Here is a 22,510-nt window from a genome sequence, read left to right as displayed (position 1 = left end):
CAAATTCAAGGTGATCTGATTTTTCTCATGGCTTAGTTTACTGTCTCTTTCAGCCCCCTGGAGACTGCAGTCACTCCAATCACTCTCACTCCCTGCCTACACTGATATGTCAGTGTGAGTATGCATGGATATAATGTAATACTGTGTTTCACTTAATCAAACCTCTTGAGTTACAGTATAAATTATTCAGGGCTTTATTGACATTTTAAAAATCCCAATGAAAATGTCAAACTAACAGAACAAACATGACACCATTAAGCGTACAAGTCCGAAAACTATGTTACACATTCAGAGAATATGTGTCGTATTTTGTGCACACACACATAAAGTGTTGACACATTTGAGCACAGAGAAATCAAATTTGAGACCTTAAGCTAAGAAAGTATTTAAAAAAAAAAAAGGTTTGCTTACTGACTATTAAAGCTTCTTTCTGCACGGGTAAATCTGTGTAGTGCATTGTTTGTAGAGTACTATTGTTCATACAGTAGGGGGCAGCAGTGAGCCATGGGTTGTACATCAGGTTTGACTTCCTACCTTTCTCTTCTCCCTCTCTCTTTTCTCATAAACAGAATTGTGGTCTGCCCTCCAGACATCTGCTCGGTTGTAAAGGGAATGAATAAATAAAAACAAAGGCCTATGAATGGCGCTCCAAGAATTTATGTTCCATGAAAACATATATTCTGTTTCAATATTATAATCCTTATTGGTACATTTATTGTTTGTGTCAGCGTTTATGTTTAAGTACATCCGTGTTGTTGTGTTATGTCTTTGTAAAATGAAAAGGGAAGGTAACGTATAGGAGGAAAAGAGAGGCCTAAGGAGAGTTTGGCGAGTAAGGATGGAGTGAAGTTAGGAAAGAAAGTATGGCGTGACAGCCAGTCACTGTACAATACAGAGCACAGATCATTAATTAATGCTGCAGAGAGTGTGAAGAGAATCGATTCACCCACTGAGCACGACACGCACTAACACCCACCTCTAACAGGCATAGTGGGGGGTAGTTGGGGTGGTGGTGGAGGAATCCACACTCCCCTTGTCAGTTCACCTCCATTGTAATCACTTCTAATTGTTTCTAATGGCATGCAGTAAATATCTGGAGGGAATAATTCAATACACCCATACCTCCTGGTTTTTCTCATCAGGTTCCTTTCTGTCTGTCATGCTGTGGTTTTTTTGCCAATTCAGTTCCTCCCTTAGTGAGTGCTGGAAGCCTTGATTAAAGCTACATTGTGTAAGAATTTCTCCCATCTAGCGGTGAAATTATATATGACAACCAACTGAATATTACTTTCTAGCCCCCCCCCCCCATTCCGAGCGCATTTTAACTCCTATGGTGGCCGTATTATTCCAAGAAGTACGACTTCGTCCGTGAGTGTTCCTTCCAGTGTAATAATAGTTTTATGTTTTTTTGCTAACATCAGCTATCAGGTTCCCAAACATATGCAAGCTAATGTTAGTAAAGTATCAGTGCTATCGTTATTCTGTATATTGTTTCAAAATAATAGTGTAAGGCAATGTTTACAGCGTAGGAGAGAAGCAAGAGAGGTTTGTGTTTTTAATATATTTCTCTGAGCAGTATGAACAATCATGTCAATGAAACCGAAATTAGCTCTTAGTATCTCCATCGTTTACACGCAGCTGTTCTAGCCGTAGCTAGTCTGTGTTACAATTCCATTACGTGAGTTGTCTGCCAGGGAAATCACGACACATATGATTATGTTCATGTTACAAAGTAGACAATCTTTTTTCATCATTGAAGCGAGGAAAAGTATCCTAGATGTCATTCTAGCGTTATGCACAACCATGCTATAGTTAGTCAAGCAACTATAAAACTTCGAATTTACACAAGTAGGCAGAATTACCTTTTGAGAAGAAAGCAGGCAACTTCGCTTTTTAAAATCTTGCTCCTCTTTCCATCTTGGAAAAGCCACTCCAATATTAACTTTGGTCTTGTTGCTTTGCCTGTCGCGTTGTCGTTTTAATTCTCTTTTTAACTTCCTTGGCGACTCCGTTATCTTCTCCCCCTCCCTGGCATTTGTCATGGTGCCACTGAGTGTAAAAGCGCAAAATGCAGAGGTATGTCCCTCTTTGGCTAATGTAGTTTAAAGATGGAGGCGCAACATGGCGGCCGTCATTCGAGCGAGTCGCTCGCATAGACAGTATATAAACTGGACCAACAGATCCCGTTGCTCTGGACGGAGACCAGTGAAGGATATTAGAAGCACTTTTCCAGTGATGGCTGAGCGTTACTGCGCAGCCTCCAACTGAGAGTGACGACATAGATGTGACGTGTGATGATGTGTGAGCAAACTGTCTGAAAGTTGTAAGTCTTCTGGTAGCTGTGCCAAGAGAAATCTCAATCATTCCGAATATTGCAGAGACGGAGAGCATAGGTATACATAAGGAGATAACATAGGCACAGGCTAATTATTGCTAACTAAAATGCTAGTTAACATTAGTAATTACACTTAAACAGCTAATGTAAGTCAAAACTGCCTGCAATCTTCTCCTGTACTGTACGGTAATTTCTCTACTGTGCGACAGTAAGTCGCGTGGTTATGAGCCTATTTTTATAAAAACGTCTGCTACGGAGCCATAACGTGAGGTACAAGATAATGGAGCTTTTTATACATTGTCGTGTTTCTTTAGAAATAAACAATGGACAAATAGAGTCTTTAAACACTTCAGATGCAAAGTTATTCGCTGTCAAAGTGACGTCAAAATGAATGGCAGTCAATGGAATACTAACGGCAGGTGATGGCTTGATAGCATCAAAATGGCGCCATAGGAGCTACGCGTTGTTGACAGACGCTTACCCCCTTGGTCGCTCGTATGTATTCTGAATGATTCTGAATGGCAGATTCTACGCATACGAGAATACTTTGATTAGTTGGTGGAAGTAATTACACAGGAAGTAATTGCACATATTGGTGAAAGAGCAAAGAGTTTTTTTGCTAAGAATCAACTCAAAAAATTACACAATGGAGCTTTAAAGTAGTTGTTTCTTAAGTGGATTTTTTTGTTATGCTTCTGTTTTGTGTGTTCACTGAGCCTGTGTTATCAGTACACATGGAGGGGTGTGTGTGTTCCTGTCAGGGGATGACAGCTGGCCCTCTCTGCCCCCTGTCACAAAGAGGCTGTGACTGCTGGAGTGTGACCAGCCTCTTGCCCGTTTTACACCCCCCTCCTCCACCCCTACAGCCTGGCCTGCCCTGCTACTTTGCTTGTGGCCCTCTCTCTCTTTAGATCCGCACTACATATGGGTCTGGTCAGCCATGAAAACCTGCTCAGCCCAATTAGAAGCAGCCGCCAGCTGGGCTTCCCATCCATTCTTCCATCCCTCCTCTCTGGCCCAGCCACGTCCTTCTCTGGTCTCCTCCTGTGGCTTCACGCTCCAGCATCCCACAATCAGAGCCTCTCTCATGGCCATAATCACGCCAAGCTGATGAGCACACTGTCCCTGGCGCGTGGATGGAAGCAGCGATTTGTGACGCGTCTCCTGTATGCAGACCATGCATGCACATCCATGCTATTGCATCTACACATACTAAGGCAGACAGATGCATGCTGTGATGAAGGGTCCACAGTCTCCCATGCCAAATGCTGTGTTTTGTCTCTGGCCTCACCAGCTGGTTTGGACCAAATGACTGGAGAAAATAAAGCAGTGTGTTATTGAGTTCATATCTCAGTGGCTGGACTGGATGCTGGTTCTGCTCATTTCTCACCCCCTCAAAACACATTCTGGCTTTATAGAGGTAGAATGTGGCTGGAGGAATTAGGTATCATTAAAAATGTCTGAAACAATCAGGGCTTGCTAGTAACTGTGGAATAAGGGTATTCACTTTTTCAAAATGATTTCTTGTATGACTGGAATAGTTTTGCATTCTGGCTTTAAATTCATTACTTTGTATTCACTATCGCTCATGGGAATATGATATGGAAAAGTCTTTCAGTAAAAAATGACAAAGTCATTTATTGAGTTTAAAAAATTATTTTCAGCAAGGAAGGTTATTGTTGTTTTCACCCTCTAATGGCTTTTAGGTTATTTCAACTGCCTCACCTGCAGTTCAGGGACCTAAGAGAGGCATACGATGAACATAAGGTTTTGTATAATGCAAAACCAAGAATCACACGAGAATTTCTGTATCGCACGAAAAAGTACTAACTTGCTGATAAATGTCAAACCTTGCTCTCGATGTTTGACTATATGTCATTCGCGCTGAGACGAAACCAAATAATTGGCCATCAGAAAGAGAAATAGATTATGGTTGTGACATATAATTGTGACCTATAATCTTCTATCAAGGTAAAAGTAGTGTACCTTAAATTATTAAACATATGATCAGAAAGACACATCACACACAACCATTTTCATTTTTCTTGTGTCAGCATGCCTCCTGTTATGAGCAACCTCACAAAAGGTTTTGATTCACCATCGTACTTTTAGGGATTCTAAATTACATGGGCTTTGGAAGGTAACCACTCAAAATGGTTTCACTTTTCTGCCTTAGCAACCTCTCTGCTGTCTTCCCTCTTATTCCACTATGTAGCCATCAATCACTGATGTAGGCCTGATTGCACATGAAATGGCTGGATCCCATTTTGAGGTGTGACAGGGGCCTATTTTGCGCTGCTGGCAGTGATGGCTGCGTGTCAGAGCTTGTGACAGGATGCTCTCCGCGCCGTCTCCTGAGGTTTGGGAGTCTGAGGGGCCACCGGCCCCTCTTGTCCTCCTTTTGTAGAAGGTCTCCGACATGGCTTGTTTTAGGCAGAGGCAAAGGCAGTAATTGATTTCTCTCTCCTCTCTGATTCTGCCTGTGGCTCTCAGGCGCTGGCTGCATCTCTTCTGAGAAACAGATTAATAAAAAGACAGAGCGTGAAGTTTATAGCCAACAGTCACAGCGCTGACAGATGGTCAAACCTCACGTTATCAGGGCCCGATAGAAGTCCGGAATGTGGTGGTTAGCTTCTGAATTGGCTTCTGAAAGGATCGGTCATATATATTAGAGCAGGGAGTATTGAACCGTGAAGAGCTGGAGAGATGGGAGATAGTGAGGCGCGCAGACACTGAAGGTGAGAAGGACCTAAACTCACATCTGACAGGCTACATTAATAGATTGGTGAACTGATAGATGCACAGTGGAATGGCGTGATGAATAAACTGATTCAACCACAGAAATTGAATTCTCATTCCTTTTGCTACAGCCAGTGAGAAAAGTTCTTGCAATCTTCAGTGACGTGTTTGAGGTTTATCCGAGTGAATCTCGCAGGAATGAATTTTCGAGTTTACTCAGAACAACAGTATTATCACTTGCTGACTGACCCAATCTAATTATTATAAGCTCCACAAAACAGAATTGAAGTCTTTTTTTTTCACTAAGTCCCCATAATATCAAAAGAACAGAACATTCATCATAATTGTGACCTTGTATATTCCTGTCAGCAAGACTGACTTAATCAATTGCAGAAGTTGTCAGCTGTGACAGGAGGCATTTAGCCTGGAGACAAGAGGGACGGGTGGCATTGACTGTCTACAGACGCTCGAGCCTCTCTCCATTAATGCCGGTGTCTGTTCCAATCCAGACAGCTCGCCTCAGACATGCTCCAAAACTTTGTTTGCCAAGTTTGCTTAATCTCTGCTGTCTTTTTTTTCTTCACTGAGCACAGGAATAAATGAGCCAATTAACAGTGAATGAGAAAATCTCCCTGTATATTGCAGTATGAGGTGTTTAGTGAGTTGCATCTCGCAGAGAAGCTGTGGCGTTCTGTGACAGGAAAGCCTAAAGTGCGGTGTTTGGTGTCATTTTAATCATCTCTATCAGCTCGTTTGAATTGTCAGCACCTCTCTGCCGGGCTCAGGCAATTTGACAATGATGCTAAATGAATCGTATTTATTAATGGAGTTCACACAGGTATGCATCATGAAAATAAACCATCCAATGTTATGCATTCTGAACTGTTTTCTCAGGAAATAATAACTGAAAATCCAGTTTTAATGAGTTATGATTTTGAGGAATATACTGTTATATGTATTTATTCACTTTATTGATAGTGAAGGGCATAAAAAGGACAAAACAGAGGGACTGATGTCAGTCAAACAATGACTGGGAACATTGAAAATATCCCTACATGTTGTCCTTTACCCTCCCCTTGCCCTGAGATGACTAGCGTGTCTTCATCGCTGAATGATTGGTTGCGAAATGGCACATTTAAATTGCATGCTGTGTTGAAGTGATTTTCCTGCCTACCTTGATGCCTATTTTGTTATGGAAATTCATGATACATTAACATAACCAGCAGGAGTTCGGAACAGAAAATAATGAATCCTGGTGGGAAGGAGCAGCGCTCTCCACCCTTATCTGTGAATTAATAAATACACATACAACATGCACCTAAGGGTCACACCATGTACAGTCAAGCAAACAGTTACCACACTTGGCTGTTGCTTATTGTTAACTGAAGGCTTTCCTTAGGGAGAAATTAATGTTATGGCACCCATGTAATAAAGAAATGTGGTTTGCAGCCAGAGGATTCTGAAAGGAGCATGTCACCCTAAACACCTAATGGTCTGATATCCATATTCTGCCTTTCTCAACGGGCAAATCAGCATAGATAATAAGATAGTAATAAGACCACCAACCAGCAGCTATATTACCAGGTTCAGTTTAGCTCACCTGTCAAATGTTTGTAGTCCACCATCACAGCTGTGCTTGCTTTTTAAAAAAAAAATCTCATTCTGTAAAATATTTAATTAATAAATCAACTCATCATAACTTCACCTTCCTTTCGTACATTTTGTCAGCAAATGAGCTGAGCTAAATTGGACACAGTGGTTGGGATGGCTCATTCACTTTTCTCTGGTTAAACTCAATTCACCTGTATTGAATGCACTCAGGGCCTCACTTACTACAGCCTGTTGCTACGGCAACACTTCTCTGAAGCACTGGAGGACTCCAAATGCTCCTTCAGCGCTGACAGGCAAGAGGCCGAAATGCAGAAGCAATCAAGCATATCTGTTTTCTCGTGAAGATGTGATCTCATATTTGTTTGGGAAAGTAGATGTAATTCTTCACAGCATTGTCAACAATCAACAACAACAAATTACAGCAAACCTACCAATATGCCCAGTAATCTGTGTGGAATTTCAGCACATTTATCAATTAAGTTTGTGGCAACTTCTTTGGCAACAGTGACAGTTGCCAAGAAGTTGCCAGGGTTGGGTTAATCACACAGGCAGAGGCTGCTGCCAGCATTAATTTGAATAGCTCTTAAAACAGTGAGTCATTTTGTTGATTGGTGCTGTGAGTTTGCCTGTTTGCAGCGAAACGCATAATATTACCACAATAAACACACAAAATGTCAAACTGGAGATGCTATTTTCTCTCTTTTGGACAAACTAATTCAACATAGCTACTCTTCTGAGAACTGTGCATCACAGGGTTTCATAGGAATTGTTACAACAGATGAATGCAGTTTTTTTTTTACTTGTGACAGTCGAGAAACACTAAGTGGAATATACTGTAGTGTTGCCAACTTGATGGCATTACACGTCCATGATGCCTGGCCGGGGTACTTCTGGTATTGACTTGCCAAAGAAACTGAAATCTGAAAGTGCACCAAAACACATACCTGTATGTGTTGCAACTTGTAGGTGACCATGGATGACTCACATGTGTAAACATATGTTCACACTGCATTTCTCTTTATTTTTCACAGAGTCACAGACTCTGAAAAAAATACACTGTTGAGATCGGTATAGGAGTAAATTATGTTGCTGGTCCATTTGGTGGGGCTTGGTTGTTGACTGATTCTGGGAGTCCGAAAGCCAGCACAGATTTTGTAGCCCAGTTTTAAGCTGTCACTGTGAATTATGTTTCTACAGTAGGAAAAGGGCCTGCATTTATGATGTTTACTCTTCTGGAAGAAGGGTCAAACTCAGATTTAGATGTTTAGACTTGAGAGCAAAACGAACAGTTGATTGGCCAGAGATATTGGAAACCTGACGCTAGGGTCTGGCTAGTCCACACAGCATTCTGGGATGGGAGAGAAATGTGCTCTGGTTTATTGGCATTTCTTTAAACCAATCAGAATTGTCTTGGGCGGCGCTAAGCTCCCCACGGAGCTGCTGCAAAATAGCCTTGGGAAGGAACTTGTTTTGGTGGAACGTGTACGTTCAAAAGTTGTTTTAGTCATGCAACAGGAAACTGAGATTGGACAGATAGTCTAGCTAGCTGTCTCAATTTACCCTGCAGAGATCTGAGGAGCAGTTAACCCTAGTCCTCATAAATCCACCGGAGTTTAAAATTACAACACAAAGAAAGCGGAAGGTAACCCACATCCAGCCGAAAAGAGGGGCATCTGGTGGAATTTCTGGTGGCACTGGAGCAATCCTGGATGTGGAATGTCGTGGATATAGACTACACTGAACCAAGCTTGGTTTTGTTTTGAAAACAGCAGTGAAATGAACTCAAGTCTAGATGTCGCTAGTGTGAATTATCACTAAGGTGTTATTCTGAACAAGATGATGGGACAAAGAGAGAAGAGAACTGCTCTCCTCAACCCTAATTGACTGCTCAGTGATTAAAAAAGCAGAGTTTGACTTGGAATGGATAACTTTATACTTTATGTTCGAGACAGTGGTCTGATCTGTATTATAGCCACAATAATGAGAATTTTCCCTATCACCTGAATCAGCACATTATCAAGTTGATAATGTTCAACAACAGAGAGCGAGAGAGCTAGAATTAGTTGATTAATCCTCTTTCTCTTCTGTTCTCTTGTCATGAGGGGCCATCAGCATGAGACCAGCGCTTTTTTAGTCAGACAACAAATGTAATCTGCATAACCGTCTTGTGCTGGTGGAGTTTAATCGACGTATTCTCACTTGTTCAAAGCAAACTAGCAATGCTGCAACTCAATTTCCTTTCAACATTTCAGTGGCTCTCGCTGCCTTTGAAGACAGACATCCATAATGAATGGCGTCAATTTTCATCCCAATTAGAGTGTTTATCTCGGCTTAGTTCACCTATAGTGTTGCCTTTGTCTCTTGTGGGGGCGATGAATTTTCATGAAGGACAAACACTGTACTTCAGATAAAAAACAGCTTATCTAGTCCTGGGATTTAAAGCTTTAGAGCTGGAATTATTTTTTCTTTTCAATTTGTTTGTGCTGTGTTAACAGCCAGTGTGGCGCCGGGTCGGCATAGTAGTGTGGCGGGAGGGTGGAAGACAGTGGGAGGAGTTAGCAGCAGGAGAGTAGAGGGAAAGCAAAAAGCAGAGACAGAACATGGTAATGCATGTTTATTTAAGAAGAGGTCTGCAGAGCTTTCATCTGTAAAATGGAATAAACAGAGTACATCATATCAGCCCACAGCCGCTTGATAAGACCTGTCAGATAGAAACTTACAAAAACACGGCTTGGTTTATTTAAATGTGTAGATACAGTGCCTTTGAGAGGTTTTTGCAGTGCGAGTGAACAATTTCAGCCGTACAACTGCGATGTAAGCCAGAAAATCCAACACTGTTCAGTGTAAACTAGAACGGCAGGCTGTTCAGTTTGTTATTGTAGCACTGTGTTTTGTATGCAAGGGAGCCGGTGTGTGGCAGCAAGCCTGTGCGATTAAGCTGTTTCCCTTGACACTACCTACTGCTCAAGTTCAGGGAACCCTCCGCTCTGACATGCAACATTCAAATGAAGTCATTAAAATTGAAACCGTCTCCGTTCCAGGGACAATCACTCTTGACATCTGATTGGCATGCGACAAGTTAATGGAATGTAAACATGCAAAAGCGATGTGAAACTGAGAAACGTGTTGTTGATGCTTTTTTGCCATTATGTTATCAAAACCATTAATAGCTAAATATTGTTCTTTATATGGTAATGTTTAAAACACCATGTTCCTGTATTTGATTGATGCGTCTCTGGAGAAAAAGCAGGATACTTGTTGCTATTATTTTGGTGCTGGGATGAACAGGAACCTGTAGCGAATTCCTTTTCTTCATCTTGCATGTGTGGGACTGGATTTGCAGTGTCTTTGGGTGTCCTGGTAGCCTTATGAAGCTCAGCGTAAATTCTTTCAAGAAGACTTCATTAACCCAATTACTACTCTTTCTTCTTAAATCAAATCAGCTGTTTAGTTTCAGTTAAACCAATCAGACATGGCCACGATATTCAAGGGCCAATCACAGCATTACAGCTCTGCTTTAAATCTGTTCTCCCTGTGCTGTCAGCTGTCGTTTCGGGCAAAGCGCTCAACCCCCCACCTCCCCTCCACCTCCAGTCATCGTGTTTCTCCCGGCTGACCGCTCCGTTGCCTCGTCGGTCTGGTCTCCGATCTCCTTCTCCGCCGCTACCGGTGTCTAGACTCCATCGGGGGGTTATGTTCCTGTTCTCTACCCCTTTAAAAATATTATTAATTCGATGGCGTCTAATCTCCAAAAGACTTTGTACATTTTATCATGCAGTTGTACAATAAATATTTTTGCATACCTGCAACCGAAGTCTCTCCTGATTGAAATAGGTATGACACATACCACATAACCACAACTTCTCCAATTAGGTTCCAGCTGGGGATCTTTGTTGCAGGTCGTACCCCTCCTTTGCCATGGTACCTGTCCATCTCTACTTTGTAAAGCTATCAAATAAAGGCTAAAGTGCCAAAAACAAACCAGTAAAGTAGACTTAAGTGATGTCACTTGGGCAGGTTTGGTTGATGCTAAAGACTACAAGTTTTTGATTTGAGTTTACCAGACCTGTAGTCTATATCCACGACGTTCCACTTCCGGGATTGCTCTGTTGCCGCCGGAAATGACACTCTTTTTCGGAAGTCTGTTACCTTATGCTTTCTTGTTCTACCAAAATTAATTGTAATTATTGTAATTATAAATGGTTCACTGTGAAAACTCCTTGATTTGCCCTACAGCAGGCTCAGAAGTGAATGCGGGGACACATTGTTGAACCCATAATAAATCTGATTTGGGAGTGAAGACTTATCAGTCCAAGACTGTCCAATCCAGGTCATTTGCTGTTGACAGCCAGGAGATAAAAGCATTCAGTTCAGAGAGTTGAAGGATTCTAATAATTTGCCTTCTGATCCAGTTGCTGCCCACTATCATCTCAGAAGAGTTATTTTAAACATGAGTAATATTTCTAACTGGAATTGGCACTGTTGTCATCACGTTTAAATAATGATCTAAACATAACTGGCCGAAAACATTAAGCACACAGAAAACTAGTGTGATGTGCTGTGAGTGATAGAGTGGCTGTTAGTTTATGCTCACCTGAAGTCTACCTCACTCTGATGAAGTTATCTCTCATTCAGCTCATCTTCAAAGTTTACAGTAATCGTTGCCCTTATCTCTCCATCCACCATCTCATGATGCTAAGCAAGTATTTGTGTCCTTGCAGGAGTTTGGTGGTTACCAAGCAATGCTTGTAGACCTGTAAACTGTAGGCCCAGTGTGTTGCCTCAATATTTACATCAGATGTTCAATGTGTGCTCTTTTCTGGTTGTGAGGACTAAACAAATCTGCATGTTGGTGTAAACAAAGTTGTTACATGTGGTTTGTACAGTCTTTATAGTATTTGGCTTGTCCCCGGGTTTGTTTCCAGCTTTATTCTGATAGATATTTTTTTTATGTTGAAAGATGAGACAAACCTTGTGGAAACTAGTGCAGACTATTGCTTTTCAACCGTGCCACGCCAAAGTTGCCACTTTTTAAGTTCTATACATTTGCTTTAATGCCTAATTAGTAAAATAGTAGTTTTGTGATAACATGTGGTGGTCCAACTCATGAAGTGTGACTTCAGGAATTGTGAAAGATTTTTCCAGTTAAGACAGGCGATTGATAAAGAGGTTCTGCTCTGGAGAGCTGCAGAGTCTTTGATAACAAACTCCTTGTGAGGTCTCTGGCCATTAGTCACTTTCCTAGAGAGAGGGAGGGCTCTGGGGTGAGAGGGTCTGCCAGATATCTCTTCTCATTTGATACAGGAGAGAGCCTGAGGGCCACAGAGGCAGCATGCTGGAGATCACAGGACAGACTAATTGTTTCTGTCTGATCGCTCTGTTACAGTTCAACTTCACATGTATGAACTGAGGGGAAATTATCTGTACCAAAACAAAATGTTAGCTACCGTCATGACAGAAGTAAAAACAAGACACAATACAAGGTACATTAAGAGCTGAGACATGGCTTCCACCTTTATATTTTATTAGTTGTTTCTGTTATAGTTTAGCAAAGCAAACATCAAAGTATGAAGGCATCATTTCATTATTAATTTGATCTTTAGTATGGCACCACTGAAAATAATTCATGAATCATACCAACATTTAAACAAAACCAAAACCATGTTTTGAAGAGAGAAAAAAACCCAATAACAACAGGCCATTAGCCATTACATGATGTACTTAGAATTACAAATCATCTGCAAGCAATACACAACCAAAATTCATACTTGGACCACCTTCTTAGGTCTGTGTTTGTGATGTTGTAGTTTGATATGAAATAAGGCAGATTCCTTCAATACAATTATAGACAATCTGGTAAGGAGACAAGCAAAAGCGAAGACGACTCAAAGGTTAAACGTCTTGTTTATGGTGATGAAGTTCAAAGCCAATTTCTTGGATGCACTGGAAACACAAAGAAAAAGGGGCGAAAATAACTATTTAATTAGTTAAAAGACACTCATATCCTCTTAAGTGTACGTGGGCCTTGATGAACAGTTTCTTGGTAAAACGAGTAAAGCTGCAGTTACAGCAGTGGCGGAGATCAGATGTGATCAGTGATGTTCAAAGATAAAAGGCCGGGGAGTGACACACTGCCTTACAGACTGTGGTCTGAATCAAGAGTATTGGCTGATTTGACTAAACAATGGAGCTCGAGCTGCAGTAGTGTGTGAGAAGACATGGCAGGTGTCAGTGTCTTGCACTCCAAAGAGGCTTACAAATGTAGGGTGTTGTCAGGTATTCCACTGTTGAATGTCATCATGACTGTGGCGTTGTAAGAACAAAAGCATGGTTGATGTTAAGCATCAGCCAGCCTGAGGTGTCAACATGTCAGAGCTGTGGCTGTTGTCCTCTGACAGCTTCATCGTGCTCTCACAGTGGGTATAGATCAAATGCAGACTTGAACCTGGTTTATCTCATCGCACCCTGCTGGCAAAATTATGTATGACTCTAACACACAGTGAGGTATGGCTCATCTTTTCTGGTTGATATGTTCAAGTCCTATAGTAAGGTTTTGCACATACGTACATATAACATACATACTTCAGGGAATTGTAGTTTCTTAACAGAGAGGGAATAGGCTAAATAAAGTTGGGAATGTGAGCATCTTGTGAGTAACTGGGTGTCCTGGGCCAGTGTCAGAGCCCATACTGACATGAGCCCGTCTGACACCAGAGTGGTTGGCCTTCGCACAGTTTTGCTGGCTGTCAGATGAGGTTGATTGTCCTTCCCTCAGCTGGTCATTCTTTCTTCTCAACAATGTCTGAATGGAAAACAAGTTCATAGTCTGAATTTAGATTTTGCATCACTGAAATACTGGTTCATACATTAAAGGTCCAATATGTAGTATATTTACTGTAATAAATCCAAAAATGACCCCAATGTGTCATCAGATATTAAGGAAAAAAGCTAAGTTGAAATACTATCTTCTCTGACAACAATGCTAATGCCAGTATTTTCTCCTGTTGTCCTCATGTTACCGGAAGATCAGGCAAGCAGGCCACGGTTGTTTACAAGGGGACTGCCCATTTCTCCGACGCTCCATTGTTCCGACCTCTCAATAACCCGAAAAATACAGCCCACTAGTCCGACGTCCCTTTGGTGGCGAAATTACGAATCTCACTATGGCCACGCCAAAACCCGCCCCACAAAGCAGCTCGATTGGTTGGGGTTAGGCATTTGACCTCGAGTGGTTAAGGTTAGGATAGCCGATTGGTCAGGGGATAGGACCTGTACAAATGGGGTTACATTACCTTGCGTAAGCATGGACGCCTGGCCAATAAATGCTATTGAGTCTTGGCGTGGCCATAGTGGGATTCGTAATATCGCTGGTGGATGTTGGACTAGTGGGCTGTAGGACCAAAGGAAATTTTTGCCTCGGAGATATGACATGGCACCATTCACAACGTGCAGCCTGTTCACCGGCCGTAGCCGACAACAGTGAGTTATTTTAAGCCAAGAGAGGGGGGCTGTAAATTGGGAAGAGAGGACTGTGAGTTTGCAGTATGTTTAGCGATTGTTGCCGTAATTCTAAGCCAATAAAGTGTGTTCAGTCGGGTGGAGAGGACGGCAAGGTAGTGTCATTTTTAGTGGTTCTCACCGTAATTCTAAGCCGAGGAAGTGTGTCTGTCCGTCGGGTGGAGAGGACAGCGAGGTTGTTGTGTTTTTAGCGGTTCCTATCGTAATTCTAAGCCGAAAAAAAAGTGTGTCTGTCAGTTGGGTACAGAGCTCCGCGTGAGCATGGGCTTTTATGACTGTCAATACAGCCAGCATCTAACGTTAGCTACTCCGCTGGGCTGTGGAGTAATGTCTGGCTATGTGAGAAAAGCGTCTAGCAACATTGTTGTGGATGCTGCGGTCTCAGCCTGGCAACCAACGTGAACTTCGAGTCTGGGGAGGAGGGGGTGGGGGAGATGAATCTTTCCAGTATTTTGAATTTGTACTGCAGTAACTATTTTGAACACTAGCTGTCAGTATTACATATTGCACCTTTAGGTAAGCAATACTGTGTCTTTAATATTACCGTTTATTGCTGGATGTATATTTCTTTCTCTGACTTCAGCAAAGGAGAGGATTTGAGACTTCTAATAACAATATCTGGAGACTTCTATTCAAAATATAGGCTGAAATGATAATTGTACACCACAAAATGAAAAAGGTAAATGGAACTAAATGGAATCAAAATTATCAAAACAGTATTCGCAGATTCATTTTAAGTAAAGCAAAACTGCCAAATATTCCCTGGTCCCAGCTTGTCAATCATGAGGACTGGGTGCTTTTATTTGTCATATGTAATGGTAAACTGAACATCTTAAAGTTTTGGACTGTCGGTTGCACATGAGGAGCAATTCTTTTGGCTTTCTTCTGACATTTTACAAACCAAAGTAATTGATGAAATTGCAAATTAAATTATCAAAAGTAAACTGTCACTAGTTGAATCAATAATAACAATAATTGTGAGTTGCACTCCTAGGCGAAACAATAAATGAACTTGCTTTTCTCAGAGCCTCACCAGTATTAATGGCAACATGTAGAGGTTATTCTAAAGTTGGCTTTAGAGAAAGACCACGGGGGTCATTAAAATCAAAAGGCATTTGTCCCTTTGGAGGCATGAATCTGGTCGTGATATTTCGTAGTAATCTGTGTTTAGACTATATGCAATGTTGTCTTTTTTGCCTGAGGGTGGCGTTAGTTCTAGTGCAGAAGTGGAAATATTGGTGTGATGCTGGCAATAGAGGAAAGTTCAGGTGGATCGCTAAAAGCATCAGAGACTGAATATCTACAGCAACTTTCCGGAACCTCCAGTGTTTGGTTTTCTGGATATTTTGGTATGGACCAAAAAGTTGATCCTGATAGTGTCATTAAATGTTATGGGGTCACCCAAAACCACTAGGAGATATTCTCTGGGGACCAGGAATGTCTTTACCAAATTTCATTTTTTGGTCCAGAGCAAGATATCCTGCACTGGTGGATAGACTGTACCCCAGTACAAAGGTACCTCTTAGTTAACCACTAACAGTAAACAGAACTATAAAAGCCAATAAAGGACAGTGACATGCATTAATACACAAAGTTTCGCTAAAATTTTATCTGTATTGTTGCAGAAATTGTGTGTGACAGACATATGGATAATTAGACATTTGGACACTGAGGCTGATCCATTTTCTCTGTTGTAATGGAAATCTTTAGTTAATATTAAACAACCCACCGTCTTTGTTCAGAAAACAGGGCAGTCCATTCGTTATGCCCAGTTTCATATTTTGATAGAGTTCTACCAGCTCCCTTATACACCCTCCCACCCTGATTCACACGCTTGTTCGATAACAAGCTTTTTTTCTTCTCTGGCTCTTTGTCTGGCAATGTTTAAGCTCTTTCCTTTCTACACCAACCTATTTGCCTCTGCCAAGTTATTTCATATGCTGCTAGCCTTTCCTATTTATTCAACCCTGACAATCTGTTCACAACAGTTGCTTAATGATTTTTTTTCTACCTGGAAACTACGATGCCTGAATCTGAATTCCATTCTTTGGCTCAACACCTCTATAGAGCCACACACAGAACAAATGTAGACATAGATTGTCATAGCCCTCTCCACATATGTCTACATTCAAATTACATGCTGTCTTATTACCCTAAAACTCAACGGAGACCTGAGAATAACAACAGTGTGGTATCCTTATCAAATATGATTTATTGGCATGATTATTGCTCCTACAGTCTGTTAGCTGCATGTTAAAATAATATGCATTGCACACTTGATTTATTAAATGTCTGATAGTTGAGTTTGCAGGCAATTCATCACACTCAATCTCCAAAGACGTGCTGACACGTTTATACCAAAATATCCTACAGTATAGCCCCTGCAGAGAAGGAGATGGAGACAGACTGGGGGGAAAACAGAGACAAGGAGGGTGAAACTGGGTAACACTTAGCTACACAGCGCAATTTACCGGATAAAGTGAGTTTTAATTCAGCAGCTGTGGCCACTATTAAGAATACGCTTATAAATAGAGATTGTGTGCGAGATAAAAGCGAGCCAGTGAGCGAGTGTAAGTACTTCCCCAACGCCCTTACCTTTGGACTGAATGCTGTCAGTTAGAATGGAATCAGGTTCTTCTGAGCTCTCGACATGATCTTTCATCTCCTCTAGATAACAGTAAGCGAGAGAAATGAGAACAGAGAGGGGAAGAGGGGGAAATGTGAGGAGAGTCTTTGATATTCATGCAATATGTTGCCGCTCATCCTGTGCAGAAAAGCATCAATTTACCTAAACAATCTCTCTGCCCTGCCAAGCTTGTGAATCAAGCCGATGGGTTTATAGTTACAATGTAGCTAACAAGAACTTTTTTGGCATCAGAATTGAACTGGATGTGAACATCTGACTATTTAATAATAGTGTTTTTTTTGGGTTTTTTTTAAACCTGCACAAACCTTCGGATGCCGGCTGGAGCTTCTACCACTAAAATGTAATTGCATCCAACATATAATCTGAACTTTAATATGCACTGTGATATTTCATGAATGTAGGCAGGTATGTTGACAGAAATATCCACCCGTGAATAGCAGAGGCATGGAAAGCATGAGATAGAGGAAGGGATGTGGAGAGCAGGATTTCAGTGATGCGTCACAGCACCCAGGCTGGATAGTTCATGGGGATGATCTCTACTCACCTCCATTGCTGGTGCCAGCGTTGTTGATCTCAGAGACATCTGCAATGTGGAACACATACAGATATGTTACTTATCTTGAATGTCAATTCATGCATGCAGATGCAGTTGATAAAAGGCTTAAATCAATTGCTCAAGATTATTCTGCTTAAAAAAAATCCCAAAGCCAGTCCAAGAATTTCCGAACAACTTCATACTCATGGCCTCACATTTACATTAGTCGTGATGTTTAACCGTCTCTCATGCCTGGAAATTCTGTGCCTTCCTCAAGAGTTATTGTTCAACAAAGAACAAAACAAATGCGAGAAGGGAGAGACGCATGCAAAATTAATTACAGACTAGGCAGCCTGAGACACCGCCACCCCCCCCCCATCCCCCCTCCCCTCCCCTCAATCTCCCTGTTACCACTGAAGTCACACAACTCCTTCTTCGTCACTCCCTGAGCCGCTTCCCGGCTTTGCAACAACAATCATCCAAACAAAGCACACCATAAAAATAACCGCTCTCCCCAGGCAGTCCAGCGATGATGTAAACAAATACAACTGCTTACGCGAGATAGAAGAACAAGTAGCATCCAAAGTGGTTTCAGTGTTGTGTATGTTTACACTAAAAAGTCTGCGGTCAAGGTAATGTAATTCCTTATAGAAACGCTGGGTCCTTGGTTGTAATACGCTTGGATACATGTGTAAGATTGCAGAGGTTCTTAAAGCATGTGGACAGCTTGGGCATGTGCTACCTTTGCTTCACTGGCAATTTGGACGTGTAGGCTGCCAGCTATGGCGAATATACATCACACTGCTTCTTCAACATAAAACTGATCTATGAAATGAAACTGATCTATGAAATCTGTTGTAACTTTTTGGAATAAAATGTATCTTCCCTAAGACTCCACTTAGGGACTTAGGGACTCAGGACTACTGAAAAGCAGGAAGGACGAAGCAGCAACAATCATACCCTTTTTATTTATTTTAATTTTGGTTATTTACAGCTTGGATCTTATTTCCTTGGATTTAGTTCTGATCAGTAATAATATTTGTACACTTACTAAGCTAATTGCTGAGATCTGGGAACATGGCAACATCATGGCTACAAAGAAGTCAGATGGGGCAAGAAACGCTGGCTTCAATCATAGTTTAGAGATCTACCCTTCTTCCATCGGTTGTGCAATTGGTGTACAAGTTTACTGTATAATGACGGATTATTATTATCTTTGGTTTTAGCTAAAAGAAAATAAACAGTTTAGATGATCTGGTTCATCATGGTATGTTTATAACCTGTCTGAACGTTTCTCGCCCAGCTGTTGTGAAGATGTCACTGTGTCCCAGGTATCAGCAATTACTTAGAGTGGAACATTATCATAACTGATAGAAATGGCCAAAACCACGAGAATAAGAACCACATTGTCATAACCCTGAATGATCCTTTATTGTTTTCTGCTTTTTATTACAAATAAATCAAAGAAGTAGCTGTACCACCAGACTAAGATCATCACAGTAAAGGAATACAGTGACAGGGAACATGTACACACACAATGTACCACATATGTTCGAGAGCCAGGCGTGTGGCATCAATAGTGATGTAATAAATTACGCATGAACATAAAAAGATCCACTTTTCCACACGTCAATTGGGACATATGGAATGTGTCTGATGTGGTGACTCGTGTTGGAACAGAGCCTCCATCATATCTGCCTTTTATATGAGCTAGCATAGCATGCCTGTGTGCAGCAGCAGGAGCTCACTGAAGCACTGGCCTCATTCCAGATGCTCCTTTCTTTTCCTCTCTAAGGTAATAACAACCCAGTCTGGGTGCTAGGCTAGCATCCTCTGCCTCTAACTGATCAAGACAAAGCAAAAAGCTCAGAATTTCAATTAAATGGGGCCCCAGCCTCCCCTGCCTGCCTGAGGCTCGGAGGGAACAGCGTCGCGGCTATGTCTTGCTCTCTAATTTGACTCCTGTGTACTGACAGTAGAGGGGCTATCATTTAGGGAAGGATGTGAGTGCGCTGTGGTAAACACATAAACAAGATGGGGGAGAGAGAAAAACGGGCCTCTGTCAAGGTTCTGGTGAAGGAGAGGCACAGTCCACAGAGGGCTGATAGGGAAAAGAGAAAAACAAGCAAAACTGACTCCCTCAGCAGCAAATTAAACAGCTTACACCAGTGTTTCTTAAAGCTGGGACCCTAAGAGGTCTTTTACAGTGTAACCCACCCCCCATTTTGGTATGTAAATACCAAATTAGTATGTTAAAACAGTACGCATAGTAACACAATTTGTATACCGCATGGGTAATTGTGGGTGTCTAGAGAAAGAGGGCATACGATATTTGTACTTTGGCCATCTCAAACATATATATCTCCTGGATTACACTAAAACATGACATTTCTTCATGAAGATAGGCAACATCATCATGGGTGACTGGTAATGAGGGTTTAAAAGGGCATCTGATCTGCATTTTCTCACATTTGAGAGCTGTAATCAGTTCATATCTTTATTATCTGACAATTTATCATGATGTTTCAGTGAAGTTTTTGTGACACATTAATTGTGTGAAATCAAAAACATTTAAAACATTTGCCGAACTTTTACATTCTTTAACTTTTCCTGTCAATTCAGCCTTACAAAAGTTTAGTGATAACATCCCGGAGAGAAAAACCCTCAGTAGCTCAATAGGGAGGACGTGTGTGTGTGTGTGTGTGTGTGTGTGTGTGTGTGTGTGCTCACATCTGCATACATAGGAGAGGGGAGAGGAAGGAAGAGAGTTGGGCATAAGTCACCCTTGTATGCAGACAAGCAGAAAATGACATCCCCCCACCTTCCATTCATTTATTAGACACGAGGTAGTTAACGTTTTGTTGGTCAGCATTAGTGTTCTGCACCACAATATTCAACCCTGATAGGAAATGTGTTTGGACTGGACTGCAATGGCAAGTTAGATTTGAAAGCATCCTATTAATAAATGAAATACATATTTGATTCACTGTAGCCTTTGTATGAGAAGTCTTCTCAATATTTTGCATCATCCTCAAAGAGCATTTGTCACGATCAGCAGTAGCACTGCCTCCACACCAATTTTAATGTGCTTGTCATTGTAGCTCAGTCAGCCCACAGGGGAGGCAGTCTCCGAGGGTCACCCACATGGCAGCATGGGAAACCGCCTCTGCTTAATGTTCCAGACAGGAGCCTTGGGCAGAACAGGAGGTTCCTTTTGTCCCTCAGCCACAGGACACATCTCCCTGTCTTTAATTCAAATCCACTTTTCTTGAGCAGTGAAAGACTAAAAATCAATGGAGGTGTAGAAGTGTCTTTGCCCTACAGTGTCAGTTCCCCAGGAGATTTTCTTCAGTTCATTTGATCATCAAACCGTGGCATGGTGGGCTGGTCTGCTGTGTCTGAACAGGTCCAGGAGCTTTGATCCCAGCCAGCTCACACAGGTGTCCAGCCGCTCCCACTCAAACAATGGACACGACTCATGGGAGCTACTGAAAACCATTAAAACCGTTCTTTCACTTCCCAATAGGTGCTCAGTATCTTTTGCTAAACGACCACTAAAGTATGCCAAAATCAAACGCACCACAGCTGAAAACATTTACAGACTGAATCTCTTTCACTGATTGCATTAAGTATTTATACTTTGCTTGCGTTGATCTGGTACAAGTCTTTTATTTCTGTGGATTTTAAGAAGCAGGTGGAGTGTTGCTGCTTGTTGAATAGTATTTCATCTTGAGAGAATAAGATAGGAAAATACCAAGATCAACAACAGTATCTATTGAGAAGCTCTATTCCTTTCAGGAAATGAGAGAATTCATTTCAGCATGTAAACTGGGTGGTCTATGAGAGACTTGGGCCTGATCTGCATTGGACCATGTATATTAAACAAGTATCAAAGAGCCCCTCATTGAACTTTGCATGGACTAATAGCTTTGGGGCTGATGTTCCTACTGCAAAGATAATTAAAGACATCTCCCTGCTCAAGCAAAACAAGAGCAGGTGGAACTCAACAAGTGCCCAACCAAAAGAACTAATGAGCTGGTAAATGTGGAAAGCATCCCATTTTCATATGTTAATGTTTAAGTTTGTAGTGCAGGCTTGTGAAAATAGCTTAGCTGCATGAGCTGCCATTCTCAAAACAGGAAAAAGGGATTTTGTGAGGAAGGGGAGGGGGGTCAGCGTTTGATAGCTGGAGTTTTCTTTGCCATGAGATGGAACGCTGTCTGACAATCCAAGCCAATTAAAGAGCACTGAGCTGTGACCTGCAGGCTAGGGAGATGAAAACAAGCATGCTCAATAAACACTGTGACTGCCCCTCTATACTGCTATCCTCCTGAAAAGCCAAGAGTCTTCATTAATATTCCGCCTTTCTTCTCCCTAAGAAAAGGCCGAGGGGTTGTGGACACTAAGTAGCATTGTGCTCCCCTGCGGGTTTGGGTAACCTTGCAGTCGTGTCTGTGGTGGGGCGGCTCCAAGTTGGGTCAGGGTCCCCTAAACAGGCTGAAAAGGCCCAAGCTCATTACACAGGCCTGGGCCATGCTTGACAAGATGAGAAATCACAGAGTACTCCAAATGAGTGAAAGGAGAATAGGACACCATCTGCTTTGGGGTTAAGATACAACTCAGAGAAAGTGAAGATGATTAGAGGGCAGAGAGAGATGGCAAAAGAAAAAAGGGGGCACAGATGACAACAAATGTTGCAAAAAAGGATTGGAAAATGACCACTGGCAACCCGTTGATAAGACACAACAAGGGTTGAAAGAAACAGAAAAGCCAGTAAAAATCTCCCCTGGCAATGTCTCTCACTCTTGATCTCTCTTTTTAGTCTTTTTGTATTCCCCACTTTGTCCAAGTCAGTGTGAAACAGTCACAATGAAGTAAGGCGTCAGAAGTAGTCAGAAGTAGGGCTGTCAGCATTAACACGTTAATCGCGATGCGATTAAGGGCTGAGCATAACGTGTTAATTTTTTTTAATCGCATGCCGCCATTTATTAACTTATTTTACATTTCACTCAGCTTCACGTCGTGCCTAACAGGCTACTACTTTGACCCTTTGCCACACCTTTACTTATCATCAAGCTGCCATACTTCCTCGTAACACATCCTGCTGCTGCAGGCTGCAGACATG

The 22,510-nt window shown here is 41.7% G+C and overlaps 1 protein-coding gene across 2 annotated transcripts in view; it reads right to left on the bottom strand.

Moving 5' to 3' along the window:
* Positions 1-12,173: 12,173 nt before the first annotated feature.
* Positions 12,174-22,510, bottom strand: part of macrod2 (mono-ADP ribosylhydrolase 2) — a 426,308-nt gene continuing 415,971 nt past the window's right edge. For both annotated transcript variants that reach the window (XM_078272630.1, XM_078272629.1), the window contains 3 exons: positions 17,395-17,433; positions 16,799-16,870; positions 12,174-13,487 (listed from right to left, as the gene is read on the bottom strand). In XM_078272630.1, the coding sequence (XP_078128756.1) occupies positions 13,465-13,487; positions 16,799-16,870; positions 17,395-17,433 (134 nt within the window). In that variant the 3' untranslated portion in view covers positions 12,174-13,464. The remainder of the gene's footprint in view (positions 13,488-16,798; positions 16,871-17,394; positions 17,434-22,510) is intronic.

This window comes from Sander vitreus, chromosome 17 (genome assembly GCF_031162955.1).
Source record: "Sander vitreus isolate 19-12246 chromosome 17, sanVit1, whole genome shotgun sequence".
Taxonomy (NCBI): Eukaryota; Metazoa; Chordata; class Actinopteri; order Perciformes; family Percidae; genus Sander; species Sander vitreus.
This window is presented reverse-complemented; position numbering and strand designations above follow the sequence as displayed.